The sequence below is a fragment of the Chlorocebus sabaeus genome, chromosome 13, assembly GCF_047675955.1.
Source record: "Chlorocebus sabaeus isolate Y175 chromosome 13, mChlSab1.0.hap1, whole genome shotgun sequence".
NCBI lineage: Eukaryota > Metazoa > Chordata > Mammalia > Primates > Cercopithecidae > Chlorocebus > Chlorocebus sabaeus.
The window spans coordinates 11,496,709-11,518,270 of record NC_132916.1 but is presented as its reverse complement, the minus strand read 5'-3'; the positions used below and the strand labels follow the sequence as shown (position 1 = coordinate 11,518,270).

General features: G+C 46.6%; 1 protein-coding gene across 3 annotated transcripts in view; it reads left to right on the top strand.

Moving 5' to 3' along the window:
* FNDC1 (fibronectin type III domain containing 1) overlaps positions 1–21,562 on the top strand; it is a 144,623-nt gene that overhangs the window by 31,107 nt on the left and 91,954 nt on the right. Inside the window, exon 1 of one of the 3 annotated variants that reach the window (XM_038001171.2) lies at positions 11,357–11,673. The exons of 1 other annotated variant lie outside the window; for it this stretch is intronic. In XM_038001171.2, the coding sequence (XP_037857099.2) occupies positions 11,565–11,673 (109 nt within the window). In that variant the 5' untranslated portion in view covers positions 11,357–11,564. Of the gene's footprint in view, positions 1–11,356; positions 11,674–21,562 lie in introns of those variants that run through there. One more of the 3 variants, XM_038001170.2, reaches the window with a different exon arrangement.

Below are 21,562 nucleotides of genomic sequence, written 5' to 3'. Positions count from 1 at the left end.
CATAAAGATGAAATACACTTATAGGATCTTAAGTATTTTGAAAGGAGCACAGTGGAGAAATATCTGAGGTGGTCACAGCTACACAATTCCACCCAGCTGCTCCTGGCAGACTTGCAGATGGAAGGTGGGACTGGAGGTGGATATACTCAGTGGATGATTCCTCTTACTGATCTGAGTGAGTTTCAGTAAAGAGGAAAACAAACCCAAACAAGCCAGAAACAGAATCCTGAATGAATGACAGGAAGCTCAGGGCTCAGGGCATCACAGCAAGATAGGGACAGGTAATACAGGGAGTGGGTCCTTCAGTCCCTGGATGGGGGGCCATGCTTGCCATGCAGATTCTCTTTCCTAGTTTGAGAATACTGGTGAGTGTGTCTTCTTGGAGAACCTGTAATAATAATCTGATATGGTGGCTCAGCAGTTTCAAGTTTCCTTGTGATATTTGATACTTGGCATATTTTATTTCTTGCCAACAGTTAGAACAAGACATCTTTCTGTTTAAAATATACTTCAGTGACATTTTTGTGCTAGGCTATAAACCAAGCAAACAACTGTATGAAAAGAATTTTCAGCTTGATTAATTAGTCTTGTTTAGGAGTTTGCTAGTTCTTGCAATATGCAGTGTATTAGTCTGTTTTTGCACTGGACAAAAAACTACCTGAGACTAAGTGATTTATTTTTATTTTTTAAAAAGAGGTTTAGTTAACTCACAGTTTCATAGGATGTACAGGAAGTATGGCTGGGGAGGCCTCAGGAAACTTACAATCATGGTGGAAGGCGAAGGGGAAGGAGGCATATTTTCACATGACTGGAGGAGGAGGAAGAGGGAGAGAAGAAGGAGGTGCTACACACTTTCAAACAAGCAGATCTTGTGAGAACTCTATCATGAGAACAGCAAGGGGGAAATCCGTCTCCATGACTCAACCACCTCCCACCAGGCCTCTCTTCCAATACCGAGGATTACAATTTGACACGAGATTTGGGTGGGGACACAGACCCAACCATCTCACAAAGCAACCACATTGCTATATTTCAACTTCTTTTTGATAATAAATTTATTAATTCATGCAGATAAGTCATACTTTAAAGTGAATAATACATGATTGGGCCTTGTACTTTGTTGATACCAAAATATTATTCATCTGAAAAATAATTCCAGACACTGTTTCTTCCTAATGTGCCTTCAGTATTTATCACCGTGCTCAGTGCGTAGTAGGTATCCCGTGAGTGTTTGTTGAAAAATTCACTGAAGATATTTGAAAATGCTTTGCTAAGGCCTAGTGTGTTCTCTGCTTTCTTAGTGGTTCCTATGGGTACCAAATAGGTGTGGGAGTTTGCAATGAAGTCAGGAGCAAGGACATGTGATTATAAACTGAAGTGGCATAAGATTTGAATAAATGCAGCCAGGCGCAGTGGCTTCTGCCTGTAGTCCCAGCACTTTGGGAGGCCGAGGCAGGCGGATCACCTGAGGTCAGGAGTTCTGTGTCCCTGAGAATATTTTAAAACTAGAGTATAGCCAGGTATGTTGGCACAAACCCATAGTCCCAGGTTCTCAAGAAGTGGAGGCAATAACTCAGGAGTTCAAGACCAGCCTGGCCAACATGGAGAAACCCCGTCTCTACTAAAAATACAAAAAATTAGCTGGGCATGGTGGCGTGTGCCTGTAATCGCAGCTACTAGGGAGCTGAAGCAGGAGAATTGCTTGAACTGGGGAGGCGGAGGTTGCAGTCAGCCGAGATCGTGCCACTGCACTCCAGCCTGGGCAACAGAGTGAGACTCTGTCTAAAAAAAAAAAAAAGTTAAAAAAAAAAGATTTGAATAAATGTTGTAAAACGTTGTTGGAGTAAACTGATGAAGTGAGGGAAAAATGAGTGGGAGCCTTCCAGGCCAAGGGAAGTACGTGAGAGCGTGCAGAGGAGGGGTGATCTATCAGAGCAGTAAAGAGGGAAGCCCTGCATTGTTTCCATCAGCAAACGCTGCACAGGGGGTCCCATTAAATGAAATGAGGCTGCAAATGGAGTCTGTCCTGGATGGGCCACTATATAGGATTTATGAGCTGCAATGTATGTTTTTTATGAACACAGAAGGATACATGCTGTAAAATCAAATAAGGTTATAATCTAGTCTTATGCATTTATGTATTTATTTATTGAGACAGGGTCTCACTGTCATCCATGCTGAAGTGCAGTGGCGCGGTCACTGTTCACTGCAGCCTTGACCTCCTAGACTCAAGTGATCCTCCTGTCTCTGCCTCTTGCGTATGTGGGACTATGGGTTTGTGCCAACATGCCTGGCTAAACTTTAGTTTTAAAATATTGTCAGGGACACAGAACAGGGACACACTGACAGAGAGGCACCACAGGCCAGGGTGTAAATAAGAGGGAAAAGGCCTAGAGGAGCAGAATTGCCTTCTTGCAGAGGGCAGTTTTATTAGTTCGTTTTTGCACTGCTATAAAGAAATACCTGAAAGTGGGTACTTTATAAAGAAAAGAGGTTTAATTGACTCACAGTTCCACAGGCTGTACAGGAAGCATGGGTGGGGAGGCCTTAGGAAACTTACAATCATGATGACCCACCTGGAGCAGGCCTGAGAGGGCTGTGCAAGCATGTACCTTTCCTAGCAGCAAAGCCTCAGCTAGAACAAAGGTGAATGAGCCCAGAGGAGAGTCAAAGGAAAACAAATCATTTGGTTCAGTGAGCCGGAAAATATGCAAGAAAGCAGGGGTCTTGTTGTGGTGTCAGCCTGTGGCAGTGAGTCTCCATGTTGGTCCTCTATGATCCACCAAAGGTCTTCATGCCGTTTGTGTAGTCCACTCCCATGGTGAATCAAGGCTGGTCTGTGTCACCAATAGAATATGGTGGTAGTGACAGTGGGTGACTTCTGAGGGTCATCTGAAAAGGCATTGCACTTCTGCCTTGGACTCCTGCATTACTTGCTCCAGGGAAAGCCAACTGCCGTGTTCTGAAGATATTCAAACAGCTCTGTGGAGAGGCACTGAGGCCCCACCTTGCAGCCAGCACTAACTTGCCAGCCCGGAGTGAATTAGCCGGGAAGTGGATCCTTCAGCCCCAGTCAAGCCTTCAGATGATGACAGCCCAAGCCCATGCAACTCATGAGGGACCTCCAAGCCAGACCTACCCAACCAGGCCACTTCCAGCTTCCTGACACACGGGAACTGAGAAAGATAATGTACAATTATTGTTTTTAGTCACTCGTTTTGGAGTAACCAGAACACAATTATTTTTTTGAAAACAGACAAACCTGTCACATAGTTGGGTAATTGTTCAAGCATGAACTAGAAGAGAAGGAGATGGTCTGAGAAGTCTCCCTCAGTTGGTACCTTTCTAATATGACCTGTTGGCCAAGGTGATTAATGACATTATATGAGTTTAGAGAGATTTTCCTGGCAGCAATGGTTAATATTGCATTTGCCCAACCAGCTGCACAATCTGATTAGAGAAGTTAGGATATCAGCAAATTGCAAGGCATTCAATGTCTAACCATTGAATGAATGAAAGAAACAACAAACAGGGCAAGTGTCACTAATTAATACAAAAATTTGAATTTCCTACAAAATTACTTGCATTTATCCTCCTTCACCTTAGAAACAATACATAAATATCCTTTTACAAATTGCTAGTCTCACTGTACCAGTAGCCCAAAATGATAAATTTAACATTTTTAAACTGTGTTTGCCAGAGTGTCTCTCGGCCTGAGGACATCTGTGTGCCGAGTTGCTGCTTATGCACGCTGGGTACAGCCAGGGTCTGGGTGGGAGTGGGCTGCAGCAGGGAATAGGTCCGAGTTTACACTGACTTCTTGCAGAGGGCAATTGTATTAGTCCATTCACACACTGCTATAAAGAAATACATGAAACTGGGTACTTTATAAAGAAAAGAGGTTTAATTGATTCACAGTTCCACAGGCTGTACAGGAAGCATGGCTGGGGAGGCCTTAGGAAACTTACAATCATGGTGGAAGGCAAAGGGGAAGCAAGCACGTCTACATAGCAGGAGCAGGAGGAAGAGAGTGAAGGGTGGGAAGTGGGGTGCTACACACTTTTAAACAACCAGATCTCATGGGACTGGCGCTAAATATTAGACACCAGCCCCATGATCCAATCACCTCCTACCAGGCCCCACCTCCAACACAGGGGATTACATTTCAACATGAGATTCGAGTGGGGCACGGAGCCAAACCATATCACCATTCTACCAAGTTTGTACTACTGAATAAAGAAGATCCTTCGTGTATGCATGCTTGTACACACGAACTCACAAATGTCTACTGAGTTCCTGCTATGATTCAGGTCACACGCCAGGCTATAGGGATACAAGATGAGCAAAAACAGATGTGATCCCAGTCCTCATGGAGCTTACAGTCAAGCTGGGTGACGGATGAGTAGCCATGGAGATAAGCATGAAAATTCAGCCATGGGAAGGACCACAAAAGCAAGTTCTATGGTGCTGTGAGCGAGCAGAAAGGGGAGATTTTACCTGGTCAAAGGGTTCTAGGGAAACTCTAATAAAAGCTGAGCTTTGAAGGATAGGTGGAAAGGCAGAAAGGAACAGGGGATGGGATCAGTTGGTGCAAAATCTCTGTGAAGAGGCAGCAAGGTGACCCCAAGACGGAAAGGGCAGAGTGACTGGAGTGACTGTGGATGGGATTTCTATGGCAAGGGGTGAAGGAGACTTGAAAAGGGCTCAGCACTGCAGAGGAGATGGAGGAACAGAGGCAGGAGAAGTAGAACACAGGTCAGGACAGGCTCCAGTGTCAGAAGTCAGGGAAAGATGCTTCCAGAACAAGGAAGAGGCCTGTAGGCTGAATGGGCTGAGGGCTCACAAAATCATGAATGAATCTAGACGGAGAGTAAGGTCCCCTCCCAGAATGGAGGCTGCCTATAAAACAGCTCAAGCCTGCTTTTTCGTCTCAGGAGCATCATATGAATAACAACTAGGTATGATCTGTGAGCTGTGTTAGGGAAGCACATTGATTTGGATGCTATAGAATCACAGAATATTTTCTCCTAGATGTTTTTGTGCAGATTCTAAAGAATGTAAGGAAAATCGACTTCACTTCTCAAGCATGGCGAGAGAGCAGTGGTTATAATGAGGATGCAGAAGATGGTGCTTTTTCTTAAGTCAGGAAAATCTAACTGTAAATAAAAGAGGCCCTCATCCTAAATGCCTCCCTGTTGACATTTTGTTACTTACTAATTCAACACTGGAGAATTCTTGTTTTGATGGCCTGTTGTGCGAAGAGCACTGTGTTTGCAGGTAGAGTATCAGGATTTGCCTCCCAGCTGTGCTATTCCTTAACTGCATGAATATTGGCTGGACACAGAACCTAAGTTTCTGCCTCTGTAAAATGGGCATAATAAAGTGTCACCCTCCCTTATGGTTCATGTGGATGAATGAGCACACACTCTGTGACTTTGAGTTGCAGAGCACCACATCCTTATGGAGAAAAGTCCACAAAGCCTTATCAGTCACTTATTTACATCCTAGTTAGAAGGAGGTGATTGGATCTTGAAGGAAGGTTTGATGGGTGGTGAGAAGGGTGCAGTATGAAAGGGCATGATGTGCTTCAGTAGGTGCCTGAGAGGGAGATGCCACCCAGGAGGGAACGGGGCTTGGGTCACCACCGGTGAACTATCTACTTCATCACTTCCTCCAGGCCAGTCACACTGCAGAGACAGCAAAGCCCCCGTCAGCTGTCAGCTGGTGCAGATGTCATTTCACAGGTGACCACAGGTCTGTGCTCTGTTCATGGGCCAGGTACTCAGGTAGGGTTCATTAGGGGACTACTGAACAAATAATGAATGTCCCCATTTCCAGAGTGAGTGCCTGTCTGTCCTCATGCTATCTGAGGCATGAGGGGCTGGAGTGGCACACCCTGTGCACACCAGCATGGGCTCGGGTGGGCAGCTCTGCACTGCTCATGGACTAGCAGTTGCGGTCTGCTTTTGACAAGACGCTGGGAGTCAGAAAAATGCAGCCTGGGAAGGCGGCCAGACATATGTTTCCTTAGCATAATGCTGGGCCAGCTTTTCCAACTGCCAACTGCAACTTGAAGACTACATTTTGAGCTCTTGTTCCACTCAGACTTACTAATGTCTCCTCCCCAAACTGTGCTCTTTTTAATTCCATAGGATTAGAGTGAAGAGAGTGAGCGTACCCCTATGTCTGCCTATGGGAAGTAGACATAGCGTTAAAAATCTCCTTGGTGGGAAAATAAGTAAAGTAAAGGAAGTGTTGGGCAACGTTCATCCAAATTCCTCTAAGCTCCTCCATGGCCTGAAGATTGCACCATTTGTCATATTGGATTGTGACTGTTTTCAGTTGTTTATTTGTTTATCTGCTGCATTTGAATGTGAGCTCTTCGAAGCATGGGCTGTCTGTGTCTTAGTCACATTTGCATTCCCAGATTCTACTACATGGCATGGAACAAAAACAGGTGTTCAGCAAAGGATATTATAAAGCAATAGATGAATGAATGATTTCTCTTGTCCCCATTGACAAACAGTAGCTGGCAGAATTGGAATATCTTCTTCTATATGTGGAACATAGGCTGGATTGACCTGGACCATTGGACAGAACCTTAGAACACAAATCTGTGAGATGTTTTATTTAATCATGCCAACTGTGCATATGTGAGGCTGGTATCTGACATCTTGATCCTTTATGTTTCACTAATTCCCAGTAGATTTGTACAACAGAGGAAAATTGCCTTGGCACTATCTTGCAGTGGAAACATGTTAGAACTTCTGTGCAGAGGAAGTGTGTTTTGGGCAATGATGGATTCATGGCAGGGTTTTTTGAGAAGCATCATGTTTTGCCTGCATCTTTGAAACCCTAAGAACATGAGTGATGTAACATTGAGGTCTCATGTAGTTGTTTGCCAAGAGGGATTGGTCACTCTCTGGATGGTAAGGGAGTGTCTCTGATAAATCTGCAGTGGACATGGGGACATGGGGTGTGCAAAACAGACCTTTATTTGTCCTGTCTCCCTTGATCCTCATAGTTTTAATGAAAATGGGAGAGAGGGAGAGGACCTTCTGAGTGTCGTGTGTGGTGGACAGAGATGTGCACTTGGGGTTAGAGGCTCAGATTGGACTCCCAGGCGCACCAGTTAAAGGGCCAAGGACACGCCACATACCCTCTTGGAGCCTTGGTTTTCTCCTGTAAAATCAGAATAGTGCTTCTAAAGTTGTTGTGAAAATCGGAACGAAATGAATACTGTTCAAGAAAAGTAGCAAAGCATTATTTTATTATTTTATTTTATTGCCAATTAGAAGCTATTTCTATTATCCTTCTCCCAGGTCAAGGTGAAATTGAGATGGCAGTGTCTACTTGCCTGCCTCTATTTTCTTTTCCCTTTTCCCTCTGTTCATAGAATCCTGGGGACGGATGTGTTCCTCCAGATCTGCTGTGTCTGATTTACTGAGCTCCCCACAATCACATCTAGTGCTATAGGTGCACACTCTCTTTTGTTCTCCTTCTGTGTAGCCTTTGAAAAGCACATCACTATTGTGTAATGGGTATTGCGTAGTGTCCTGCTGCAGTCACAATATGCAGATATATTCAAATGAGGTGCTTAAAAAGGAATTAAAGAGCCACATGAGCCAAATTGAAGACTGAACAAAATTTGATGTCAGATGAATAATATGAGACACGCACTTTCAAAACTCTACTTGAATCTGTACTGGAAGGTCATTTGAACTTGCTTCCCATTTATCCATATGAAACACAAGAATAGCATTTTAATTGGCCCTATCACATAGGAATGCCACGACAGTGTGTATGAGGAGTGCTGAACTCCTTGGATGTATGGTTATTTTAAAAATAACTAGAACCAGAAATAGTGTATATGAACACAAGCTGATCTGTGAAGTCAGAAAAAACCACAGAACTAAGGCAGGCTAATAAGGCATTGATTTTAATGACTGGTCATCTATCTGGCCCCAGAGCAACCTCCAGTCTGTTTGGTTTTGATGAACAAAATAGAAACAGCAATCAGGACATCAGGAAATTTTGTGAAAAAATATTAAAATCTTAAAATCTTTCACAGGACAACAGTATTGACATTGGACTCAAAACTGACAAGAAAGAAGAAAACTTCTGTGAGCTCGTATTTTTGAGATGACCACGTTCAGGACAGATGACTGACTCCTAGTTCCATTTTCTTTAAGATCTTTTAAACCTAAGGGTAATAATACCTTTTGATTAAACACACGTTCTCAAATTTGTAATGAAATCAGAATCAGAACTCTTAAGTGTCAGTAATCTCGTTTAATATCAAACAGCCCATGGTTGAGGGTTCTGAAACTCTAAAACTGGAAGTAATTTTGCATTGTGCTTCACTCTGAAATGTACCCCTAAGAAATTTGCTCTAGTAAGTATCATTCTGGGGAGGAAGATAAGTGCATACGCATCTCATGAGGATGCAGGGAAGAAAACTGATATCTGATGAGCTTTCACTGTGTGCATCTACAGATTATGGCAAGATTAGTTCATTAAAATGAAATTAAAGAGTGACATCCTGAAATTACGGAGGTCACAATGGAGAGTTAATGAGCAGCATGAGAATAGTGTGACTTGGTATATTGCAAATCCTCTTTTTCTCCATATCCAATGAGTCAGAAAATCTCCCAAGTCATAACTGTAAGATGCATCCAGAACCTTGTTGGTTCTCATGCCCCACTGCTGTCCATCATGTCCAAGCATTGTCTTGCCTCATTGGGACTGTAAGAGCCCGCTTACCCATGTCTTCTCTCATCAGAATTCTCCAGTGTCACCCTTCATCTCTCAGAGTGAAAGCCTAAGCCCTTCCTGCAGCCTGTAAGGTCCTCAGTGCTGCCTCGCCTTCTCCACTTTTAACTTACCTCCTGCTATTCATCTGCTTTGAGTCACTGCTAATCCCCGGGGTCTAAGCAGTGCTGGGGACAGAGTAGATCACAGTAAGTATTTGCTGAACGAATGAATGAATGGCAGTTAACCTCAGCATTTCCTGGATGTTACTGTGTTTGGTTCTGTGATGGCCTCTTTTGGGTGACAGATGAGCAATAAAGATAAATCTTGGTTCTTGTTCTGTTAAGAACAGGGGGGAATGCACTAGCCAAGACTCATTGGTTATAGAAAATAGAAATCTCATTCTAAGTTAGCGAAATGGAATATGCTGTCCCCAGAACCAGCATTCAGAAAGCGCAGGGGTGAGGCTGGAGCCCGGGACTCTCACACCTGCCCGGCACTTTTCTACCCGCTTGTCTTCTCTCCGGACATGGCTTCCTTCTCTCTGGCTGGTGTCCCTGCAGGCTGGAGCCAGAGCCAGGGGCCCATCCTGGCTACTGCATTGGCGTCCTGTGGCCGCTATAACAAATAATTACAAATGGGATGGGTGGCTTAAACAACAGAAATTTGCTGTCTCACAGTCTTGGAGACCAGAAGTCTGAAATCAGTTCCACTGGCCTGAAGTGCAGCACAGGCTCTGGGGGAGGCTCTTCCAGCCTCTGGTGGCCGCCAGCATCCCTGGGCTGTGGGTGCCTCGCTCCCATGTCTGCCTCCATCCTCACCTGGATTTCTCTTGTGTGTGTCAATCTCCCTCTCCTCTGTTTTATAAGTTACATATGTGACTGCATTAGGATCCACCCAGATAATCCATGATAATCTGTCCATCTCAACATGCTTAATCACTTTTTAATAAACCATGTAAGGTGACATTCACAGGTCTTTTGGGGGAGGAGGGCTGTTTCAGCCTGCCATGGCTACCATCCTTCCAAATCCATGAATGATGGGAGAAAAAGACCTTTCCACCAGCCCCCGTTAGAAGAGTCCCAACTCTGAGTGACCCTGTCTAGGCCACTGCAGAGCCCTGAGCCAGTGGGGAAGTGGGGCTTTGGGAAGGAGTGGGGGTAAGGAGGGGTCCTGTCATTTGGTTGGAGTTGGGGAGGGAGCTACCATTCTCCCAAAATAGGAAGAGCCGGGTGGCTGCTGGTGAGACAGAAACCACACAGCTCCATTAAATGGTATGTGGGGAAACATGACAATATAAGGGAGTAATGCAGGAAAATGTGTGTTTAGGCTGGGCGTGGTGGCTCATGCCTGTAATCCCAGCACTTTGGGAAGTCAAGGTGGGCGGATTGCTTGAGCTCAGGAGTTCGAGACCAGCCTGGGCAACATGGGGAAACCCTGTCTCTACAAAAAATACAAAAATGAGCTGGACATGTTGGCTGGAGCCTATAGTTCCAGCCACTTAGGAGGCTGAGGCAGGAGAATCGCTTGAGCCTGGGATATGGAGGTTGCAGTGAGCCAAGATCGCACCACTGCACTCCAGCCTGGGCGGCAGAGGCAGAGGGAGACCCTGTCTCAAAAACAAAAACAAAAAAACCCAAAAAACAAACAAAACCTTTGCTGGGAAGCAGGAGAGTTTTCTGGAAGGGAAAGCGGTAGGTTTACGCCTTTCCTGGGTGCTTAAATTCAAAGAGATACTGTATTTCTAGTTTTCATCTATTTACAATTCATTTAGCTTTTTTTTGGTTTGTTTTTTCCTCTCTGCAGAACACAAATCTGGTCAAGTTTTGGGTTGTCACGAGGGAGAACTGACAGCGCTGGGATGAGTTTAGCCAGGTCAGCTCTTCGAGGACACCGGTCCGTGGACAGCAGCACGTGGCAGCCAGGACCCGGCCTTCCTAGAGCTCCAGTCACTGTAGCCTCCAGGGGCGCTCCGAGTCCGTCTGGAGGGCCGCGAGGCTTCCAGGCTGGAAGGAGGAATAGGGAGACCTGGGGCAGCGTTAAAATTACAGAAGCGAGAGAGGCGGGGTCCGCTGAGTCCTTGGCCTGGGCACCAAGACACACTGAAAACTGGCATCGTGCATGCCCTAGAAATGACAGCCAGACGCAGCAAGGTCTAAGGACACTGAAAACCCCAGACTTGGGCGCGCTGGGTGCAGGGAGGGACGTGGAAGGACCAGGCTAGCCACAGGAACTACAGTGCTGCGGACGGATGGGGTGAGGTGTCCTGGCCCGAGTCCCCCCGTGGGGCGCAGAGGTGTTTATGTAAGGGGACAAAGGGTATTCCTCTGCCCGATGGGAGACTTCCCCAGCCAGAAAACAAGAGAATTACACGAGGGGAGGAACTTCCTCAGCCACTTGGCCCGGCACAGCGACCGCCACAAGTTCAGAACCGCTAAGTCAGTCCGGGGCGCTCCGGCCCCTACGGCCCGCGCCCCGCCCGCCTCCGGCCGGGGTCCCACCGCCCCCGTCGCCCCCGCCGGCCCCGCCGGCCCCTCCGGCCCCGGCCCCGACCCCGCATGCCGGCAGGGGGCGCCCAAGCAAGGCTAAAAGGCTCGGCGGGAGGTCGGCGGCCTCAGTGGCGGAGCGCGGCTGCCGGTGCGCGGCCGGGAGCGATCGCCGCAGGGCAGGGGCGCGGTGGGCACCGCGCAGAGCGCGCAGAACAGACGGACGGCAGCGGGGACCCGACGGCGGCGCCTCCGCACTCCCCAAACTCCGGCCAGCGCCCCTCGGTCAGCCGAGAGCACCCAGCCCCGGCTCACCCCGGGCTCCCGATGGCCCCCGAGGCCAGGGCGACCCTGCGCGCGCCGCGCCGGCTGCCCTGGGCTGCGCTGCTGCTCCTGGCCGCGCTGCTCCCCGTCGCCTCCTCGGCGGGGGCCCCAGGTACGGCCGCGCCCCGGCCCCCGGCGCTTCTCCGCTCCCCGCGCACCCTCCTGCGCTCAGGCCTCGTTGTCCAGCTCAGTACTGGCTACGGGTCCTGTCACTAGCCTGTGCCTCCTCGTCACTTGCGGGTCGGGGCACTTGGCGCCCTGTGTGGGAGGCGGGAGCGGGGACGCCTCGGCGCCCGGGGACTGCAGCGCGCTGGCGTTTAACTTTGCCGTCGCCCGCCCTGGGGTCGGGAGGCTCCAGCCGTCTAAGTGTCCCAGGAGATTCAGGCACAGGGGGAAAAAAGGAAAGGAAAAGGCGACTTTCGGCATGCGGGCTGGGGTAATGCCTTTCTGTGCCCAGAAGTTCCCGGGAGCGTAGGTGGTCATCCTTCTTTCCTCGCGTTCACCTCTCCCGAGGCAGGATGACGGGCGCACTCGGGAGACCGGAGGGAGGCAGAGCGGGGCTGTTCTAGAAGGTCATGGGGAAAGGCTGAGGGCTGCCGCAGGCCGTCGGGTGCCTCTGCGCTCTGGAGGAGCCGCGCTCCAGTGCCAGCCCGGCTCCAGGCGGCAGGAGGCCCGCGCACCCACGGGGATCGTTCAAGCTGGGAGAAAATGTTTGTCTTGAGAGGAGGGAGAGGGAAATGAGAAAGTTGATTCCAGAGAAGCTCGCCCTACCCGGATGGCTGAGGCTGCAGCCAGGATAGATGCTTGCTTTGGGAGCAATGCTTTTCGGAAAATGCTTGCGAGCTCTTGTCAGATTTCTTGCAAGTTTCCTGCAGAGAGAGACAAGTTTGTGGTGGGGTTTTCATTCCGAAGCCTTTGGCGGCCGTTGTTCCCACCTCCCGTGCAGGCATTTTTACTCTTGAAACTGTGGCTTTTCGGTCATTGGTTTGTAGAAATCCAAGAAGCAGACAATGATTGTCAGATACTATTCCAACAAGGGTACCAGCATATATACTGTTCTCTTACTTCAGGGGTCAAGGAAGAAAAGTTGGGGGTCACATTGCTTTGTGACTGTTTGGTAGATACATCATCCCAGTGCTTGGTGCAGGTTTATGCCAGGTATTCTGATGCCAATGCCACTTTTTCATAAAAGGCAGTGCCTGTGGTAGGGTCTTTTTCTTCCCATTAGTGATCTCTAGGAGAGTATTCACTGAATATTTTGCACAGTGCTCGAGAGGAATAAAACTAAATAAAGTCTTCCAACTTCCCCACCTACAACTCCTGGCTTTTGTTTTTCTAAGTGAAAATTTTCCGAGTGCTGAAAGAGTTTTTGTTTGTGAAAATGGTCTGAAACTGAAACCAGTGCTGCCCTGGCTTTGTGGCGATTCCAGCCTTCTGCCTTCCCGATTCCTCTGCCACCTGCCCGTGGGTTGCATGTGAGTGGGTCCGAGCAGGGTTGTTTGTGAGAGCTCCTGGAATCCCACCGCGATCTGCACTCTTGCTTCTTTCGCCTTCTGCTCTGTGAATCACTGTGCTGAGGAATGCTGGGGCTGGACAGCTTCCCAGCCCTTCTCTCTACTGTGTTGACGTGGGATCTACAGTAAAATGATGAGCAGACTAGAAGTGGACAAAGGAGGACAAGCACATTTCAGAATGAAATCTACTGAATTTAAATTAAGTAATAGAAGGATAGAAACAGACGTAGCAACCTGTAGATAGCTCCCCACGCTGTGGATGAAATTATGGGGTACATAATTTCTTTCATGGGCTCCCTTTGACGCAACGCCATGGACAGACTGCTCCCTCTCTCTGGTTGAACTAATGCATGGACCAAGCAAGCTGCTTGTGTCAAGCCCTCACCCTCACTACCCTTTTGGGGCCAGAATCTCTGTAAGGAAATTACCCAGGGCCACATAATAGTGACGGCTCCAGAGGGACTTTGCTTAAAGCAGGACACAATGAAGATCTGAATAAGCCCTTCAGTGTAGGGTCAATTAAACTTAAAACAAAATAAGCAAGCAGTGCCCCCTACTCCACACACATCCATCCCTACAACAGGATACTATGCAAACATTAAAATTATCATGGCCTTGCCAGTCTGGTATGATACATTTTTCTAAACACATGTGAATGTACTCACGCATGCACATATTTACAGTTGATATCTTAGGGTGGTTAGGAATGATTTTTATTTTCTTCTTTAAAGAAGCTTTTAGGGAATTCTCCGTGTTGAAACTATTTTCAAAGTAATACTAAGATTACTGAGATGCTATTTTTCTTTTCCACAGTTGACATGTGCACTGAGGGTGCAAAGCTTGATGGGTAAACTGTGGGTACCTTACTGAGAATCAAGGCAAGGACATCCCCATGCGCTAGTAGTCATTGAATTTTGTGAGGCCTTTGCAATTAAAAAATATTTGCCAGTTTCATTAAGAATGTTCTTGTTGCCACAGTAAAATTATTAATTTTACCAAATCCCTGTATCTTTGACTATCTGTCTTTTTAATAGTGTAAATAAATGGGAAGGACACATGAGGTACTACTGCTGATGACCAAGTTCAGTGGCAACCCCAAGGGAAAGCACTGTTTGAGTTGTGCATTAAGTTAGCTGATTTTTTTTAATGGAGTGTGGTATTTACCACAAAGAATGACAACAGACCAACTAGAGTTATTCTGACTTGGGTATTTGGCAGATGTTTTCTCAAAAATGAACAAAGGGAACCTGCTACTTCTAGTAAAAGAACTGCTATTATTGCTTGCCAGTGATAACATTTCAGCTTTCAAGTGAAAATTAGAATTTTGCCAAGTTGTTTCCACCACTATAAGCTTAAAAGTTTCCCAATATTTAAATTTTTTTCTAGTGAGATCAGTGGTGATATAAATGAATGTGATTTATAAATGTCATATTATAAAATGTGTGAACATTTGGATGATCTGCATAACCAAATAAACCAACAGATCCAAATGACCAGTGTATAGCCTTACAACAATCTTGCATGGGTAAAAGATCTGTTCCAAGTGCATGATAGCTCAATGGATTTTTAATGTAACAAAATATGAAAAATTCTTCATCTGATTTCAGATTCTAAGAAATGGCTACTTGATGAGTTTTGGTGTAATATCAAAGATTTTTCAAAAGTATCCAAAAAGGCTATTGAAATAGTTGTCCGGCTATACATCTGTGTGAGGCTGGATTTTCTCCAATCGAAACAACATATTGCAATAGATTGAATGCATAAGCAGATCAGAGATACTCTATTAAAAAGATTTGCCAAAATGTAGAAACAAAACTGCTCTTCTCACTCATTTCTCTTTGTTTTGGAAAACAGTTACTTTTCATATAAATATATTTGTATGTCAACATGTAATGGTTTATTATTGTTATTTCAAAACAAGTAAGTACATATTTTAGACTTTTGTTAGTTTTAATTCCCAGTAAAGTCAATGAGGATAGATAAAACTCACAGAAACATAACCTCCTTGGCATCCTCATAAATTCAAGAATAGAAGATAATTCAGACACCAAAACATCTGAGACACACTGGTATATACGGAGGGAAGTAGGTTGAAAATCAGGATGCCTGGGCATGAGTGGCAGTGCTGTCCTGCACCCCTGGGGGCCTTGGGCTAGTCTCCGCTCCGGAATAGACCAATTGAAGGAGGCGCCTTCCATCTCCGGAAGCCTTTAGAAGCTTGCCTGTGGCTCAACCTGCATGTGGCTTTATGAGGTTTCCCTTTTACTTCAGCCCTCTTTGAGAGAACGTGGAGAGACCCTCTCTCCTTTTATCTTGTGCATTGGAGCCCGCCAATGGCAGATGGTAGAGCTGTTTTGTTCATCAGTTGATCATGAAATTTATTCCTGTGGAATCAGAGGTTGTAATAGGATTGCAGAGTGACAATTCACATCCCTGGAAAGTTATCACCAGACAGTTCCAGAGCATGATCAAGATGCCCTACCAAGACCATTCACGTCATATTTAAGTTCTAAAGGCCCATTCCCTGAAAACAGGAGGGGAAGGGGAGCGTATTCGTTTCCTATTGCTGTAACAAATTGCCACACACTGAATGACTTGAAACAATACAAATTTATGATCTTTATTATAGTTCTAGAGATCAGAAGTCTGAAATGTGCCCCTCTGGGCTAAAATCAAGGCCTGCATTGAAACTTTAAGGGATAATCTATTTCCTTGCCCTTTCCACCTTCTAGAGGTGCCCTCATCCCTGGTTCTGGGGATTAGGACAAAGACATCTTTGGGGGACCATTATTCTGCCTACATCAAGGGATGAGGGTGAGGCAGGGAGCCTGGAAGCAACATTTCGGGAGAGGCTCCATCACCCTTGGCTGATTAAGAAGCAGCCCTCTTTTGGCCTCTTTTGTCCCCCTTGGAACTTAGGGATTTTTGAGTTATAATTAAACTGTTACCAGAAGCTTTTATTTCGGTTTAAAAATAGAGGTATTTAAAGGTATAAAAGTAAAGGAGAGAAAGGAATATGTATGTGTATGTATTTACTTGTAAGTGCGCAGGATGTTTCTGTTAGAGTACCCATGAAACTGCAAACTTTGGTGCCTTTGGGTAGGAGAGCTGGGTCGCTGGGGGACAGTGGTGGATGCTGTTTCATCCGTCTCTTTTACCAATTTTTGTAGATGCATGTTAGAACATTTGGAATCAGGAAGGTATTGGTTATTCACATTCGTGAGCACCCTGTTTTCCTCCCTCCTAAGTCATCCTTGCCTAGGAAAAACCTGCGTCTTCCTCCCTCGGCCCGGCCGGGGCAGCGCTTGCGCTCTGCGGCCCTTAGAGGGCGCTCCTGGACTTCTGGAGGCGAAGCCACCACCGGCGGGCCCTTCCGTGAAGCCCTGGTTGGACTCGGCTGTCGCTGTGGCTTTATAGAGATAAGCAAATTAGGACAAACATTCAGTTATCTGCCTTGTTTCTCCCTGAGTGCTTGCCTTTTGGCAGTTTTTCTACTTACTGGCGCTTCCTTCATATATTAAATGGGAAAGGACAGATCACTCATTAAGAGTCGAAATGGCTGCGTGCCAGCAAATTCAAATACGCATTGGTGAGCAAGGAAATTATCTAGACCTGCAGCTGGGGTCAGAAGCCCGGTGGCGGTTGGGGTGCCGCTGGTACCTCTGCAGGCCTCCACCAAAGCTGCAGCTGCTGGAAGATGGAGTAAGCGTAAGAGATGTCGCAGGGGTACTGGCCTTAATAACTGCCTCCTTGGCCCTGATGGGTCCTCTCTGAGCCTGTCCTCTCCACCACCAACGTTAATTTTTGTGTCAAGAGAGGGTAATATTACAATTATAATGTCTAATTATTATAATTATATACTGTGTATTCTAGTTATTATAATAATGCTACACTTGTAAATGTAGCAAAATAACTTGAGAGGTGTTCATGTTAATTACAAAGTAGATGCTGCTGACATTTTTTTACTGGGGTCTCCTATATGTGGAGGAAAGATTTAATTATGGCATCCTTATAATCTATAAAGTACAATCTACATAATTCTATTTTCAGTTTTATGAGGAATTCCTAGGTGTACACTTCTACTTCCTTTTAATAATAACTGGCAGGTTCAAGTGTCACGGAGTTCACCATTTCTCTCTGTTATTTAATTTAATTTCCACAGTGACCTTGTGACGTCAGTAGCATCCTCATCTTGCTACTGGGGGAACCGAGGTCAGAGAGGTTAACTGGTTTTCCCAAAGTCTGTAATCTAATACTCAGTCTTTGGGGTCCAGATCCCACACTCTCCCTGCAGACCCCGCAGTTCTGGTTGGTTTGAGCCTTTACTGTGTCTCCTTGTTTTCTTCTCTAGGCTGGGTGTGAGTGCCAACACTCACATCTTTGATCTGCTCAGAATGCCTTCCTGAGTTTACTTTTGTAACATTGCTGTTGGCTGTTGAGAAATGATTCTGTGAGGCCCTGAAATGTGTTAAATTCCAGCAGGGCTTAACTTAAGACAAAAAGTAGCAGTGAATCTAGCCTTTGTTACAAGATGGATTTGGCCTGTGGATATGAGCAGGGTCCTTACTGTGGGAAGCCCCCTTCCCATGGTGGTCCTGTTAAATTCGCCTCTCAGCTCCTTGAAGCTGGTGCTCGGTGTCTAACCTGTTACCCAAACTCTTCGCCAGTTAATTTCAGGGGCTCTCTGTGAGTGCTTGATCCTTACCATGGACATCACAACTTTGAACCTTTGAGACTGTATTTAACCAGAAGGCTCCCGGAAGTGCCACCACCGTGTGCTAAGACATTGAGTTTTGTTTACTGGACCATTTAAGTCAAGAAACAATGCTGAGAAACATGAGTGGCTAATCTGTACCATTGACAAGTCCCTGCATCTCACAGAGGCGGTGAGGCTGATGCTCACAGCGTTAAAGCGTCTTGAACGTCTCAGGAGAAATGTGCCATTTAAATGCTGGGCTCTGCTATTTAGGGACTGTTTTATGGTGTCACGTCCCTTCATCTGGTTTATTAGGTCCTGATTGAGCCACCAATTTGGCTGTGTGACCTTGGGTGGGTCATAACTCTCCAGGCCTCACTTTTCTCATCTGCAAAGTGAGGGGATTGACTTGGTATTGGAAGGGCCCCCCAGCTCTAACTTTGTGGGAGTCTCCATTTGCAGGGTGTCCATTCATTCATTCACCCATTCAGCAAGGGTTACTAGGAGTCAGACAAAGACACAAAGTCAGATGAACATAGTGCCTGCTGTCAGAGGACACACAGGCGGGGAGGACTGGATGAGGATAATGCAGACAGGTGATACATGCTAGGACAGAAGTGGCACAGGTGTCTCGGGGGTGAATTGACTGGGGGGTCAAGGCCAGCTATATTTGAGCTCTTTTAAGAACAGCATAGGCATTAGTTGGAGAAAGACGCCGAGGAAGGACATCTCTGGTCGAGGAACAGACCCTGCTGCACGTGTGAAGGCACATGCAAGGAACCAGCAATGTTCGGGGTGGCTCGTGCTAAGTGCTGCTCTGTGTCAGTGGTGGCATTCGGGGTTGGAGGTATAGGAGGCAACCAGCTCAGGAAGGTCCTGAGGTCTGACCTTAATCCATTGTGTTGGTGGCCACCGAGGGAGTGCCATAAGGTGGCACGTAGCTGGGTCGGTGGGAGGCCGGGTAGCAGTCAATCCCAGTACTGCATGGGGCTCTGGCCAGAAGGGACCATTGAGGCTTTTGTTCATTGTTTGGGGCTTCCTCTATATTTGCTTAACTTGTTTGGGACTTTCTTCATGACAATATAGACCAAATGCCTATATCGTGTCACCTCCAGTTGTATCTCATTTGAAGAATCATCTTTGTTCCATGTTTTCTGAAACGGCTCATATGTTCTAGAACAGTCCTATTTTGGAAAGGGCTCCAGGGTAGCATGAGTCTCATGGATTTACATGTGGACAGTCTGGTAGAACTGACGTATAGTGCAGGTCTTAAACAGTTGAGTATATTGGCTTTGGGCCCGGGGTGGGTCTGTGCCGATTTCAGTGTGGCTCCCCAGGAAAGACCCTGTGTCATTTTAGGAGTTCATGGGCGGGGAGTGGTAAGTAACTTGGCTTAAAGAGGAAATGAATGGACACAATTTACTGAGACTTTTACTAAGTCTGCAAACAGAGTGGAGCTGAGCATGTGCCGCTCTTGAAGAAGTGTGGATAGCGGGTACCTTAAGCCCTAGTGCTGTGACTGGAGTTAGCTAGCATTTTAATAAAGTACCTGGGAAAGGTGTGCAGTGATGTCTCCTAATTTATCATGACCCCACATTTGTCTGGAGGTGAAGTCTCATCCACAGTCACCCATGGCGGGACTCACGGAGCTGGAGGGGGTGCGACAGGTGTAGTGTCCTAGGAGCTCAGGAGAAGCCACCCTAGCCAGGCAGGGGAGGGCAGGACCTGGGGCAGGCGGGCTCACTGTGAGCCCCTTCTGAAGAATCAGAAGGAGAAGCTGCTTTTGACAGAAGCTCTGTGAAATGTATGGTTGCTTTGGGGGATGGTGGAGAAAGCTGCTGTGGTGGCACAGACTCACAAATAAAATAAAATCGCCCTGCAGAGAAGGCTTCGCCTCCTCTGATGGATGTGTGCTCGTGACGATGTATCAGTCACACTTAGAGGACAGAAAGCTTAGGTGTGCCCTTCACAGAGAAGCCGGCGTGGCTGTGTTTACTTAATGCCGCGCTGTCGGGTGCTTTCAGTGATCGTTTCTCATGCCGATTCTGGTGTGCCCATTCCCCCTAAGACATAAAGGTCGGCGGTTTGGGCTTCACTTTAGGCTTAAATGCTATTTTTCAAAAAATGTTTTTAAAAAGTTTTAATTTTGAGGTAGTTATAGATTCCTGTTCAATTATAAGAAGCATGAACGTTGTCAGAATCAAAATGGAGTCACTTGTGCTAAAAACCCTGACAAACAGAGCCATGAAAAGCCAGGAGGGGAGGGTTCTCACGCACAAATGCCTGATAACAAGAGCTCTCAGCAAAGACTGCAAAAATTACAAGCTTGCAAAAGGCCATGACAACCTGACATCTGCCCAGCAACTTCCTGTCCATCCTCCCACTGGCACTATCCTCTTCATTGATCCTTGTAGCCAAGGATGATTATCTCAAGACAATTGCCATCTTCCTTGTTTTCCCTTTAAACGCCTTTGCCTTCCTTTCACTCCTTAAATATGCATTCACCATAGCATGCAAATTCCCATCGCAATACTTACTCCTAAATCAACATCATCTTCTCTTGGAGTCTCCCTCTCTGTTGTTTAGGTTGACAGCAGTAAGGTGGACGTACCATGTACCCTCCACCCAGTTTCCCCTAAAGGTGGCATTTGCGTAGCTGCAGTGCCACATCCCAGCCAGGACAGTGAAGACGCAGGAGAGTTTTGTGAGAAGGCCCTGGTGCTTCCTCATGTAGCCACATTTACCTTCCTTCCTCCCATCCACCCCAGACACAAATCTGTTCTCCCATTTTATAATTTTGTCATTTTAAGAATGTCATATAAATGCAGTTCTACAGTATGTCACCTTTTGAGATTGGCCAAAGCCTATTTTTAAAAGTATTGTGCCCATTCGGCTTGTGATCACTGCAGTTAGCTTGCAAGTGTTTTTTTTTTTTTTTTTTTTTTTTTGTGTGTGTGTGTGTGTGTAAATGGAGAAATCATGGCGTGCAATTTGGCATCTCAGGCAAGTGCAGTTACCACCCTGGTCCAAGCCATATTACCTGGATTTTTGCAGTGACCTCTCCATAGTCACACTGCTCCTGTCCTCTCCCACAACACTCCAATCTCAGGACAGCAGCTGCAGTGATTCTCATGATGCACAATGTCACAGAACCTTCCAATAGCTCCCCGACTCCCGCGGGGATACACACCAGAGTCTCAACAAGTTTTCCCGACTGTGCATGATCCTTTCCATACCACGCCCTCCCTCGCCGTCTACCATCTACTTTGGCCTCCGGCCTCCTGGCTGGTCCTGCAATGTACGAGGCCCCTTCCAGCCTCAGAGCTTTTGAACTGGCCATTCCCTTTGCCTGAGCAACCTTCCATGAACATCAGTGGGTTGATGGCCAGGGGCAGTGGCTCACTCATGTCTGTAATCCCAGCACTTTGAGAGGCCAAGAAGGGCAGATCACCCACCTGAGGTCAGGAGTTTGAGACCAGCCTGGCCAACATGGTGAAACCCTGTCTCTACTAAAAACACAAAAATTAGCCAGGCGTGGTGGCAGATGCCTGTAGTCCCAGCTACTCAGGAGGCTGAGGCAGGAGAATCGCTTGAACTCAGGAGGTGGAGGCTGCAGTGAGCCAAGATTGGGTGACAGAGTGAGACTCTGTCTCAAACAAAAACAAAAACAAAAACAATCTATGGGTTGATGCCTCACCCTCTTCAGGTTCTTTGTGCAACATCTTCTCAAGAGGCCTTCTGGACTTCTCCCTGCCTTTAACAGGGTAATTTTATCCTTACCCCCAGCATAT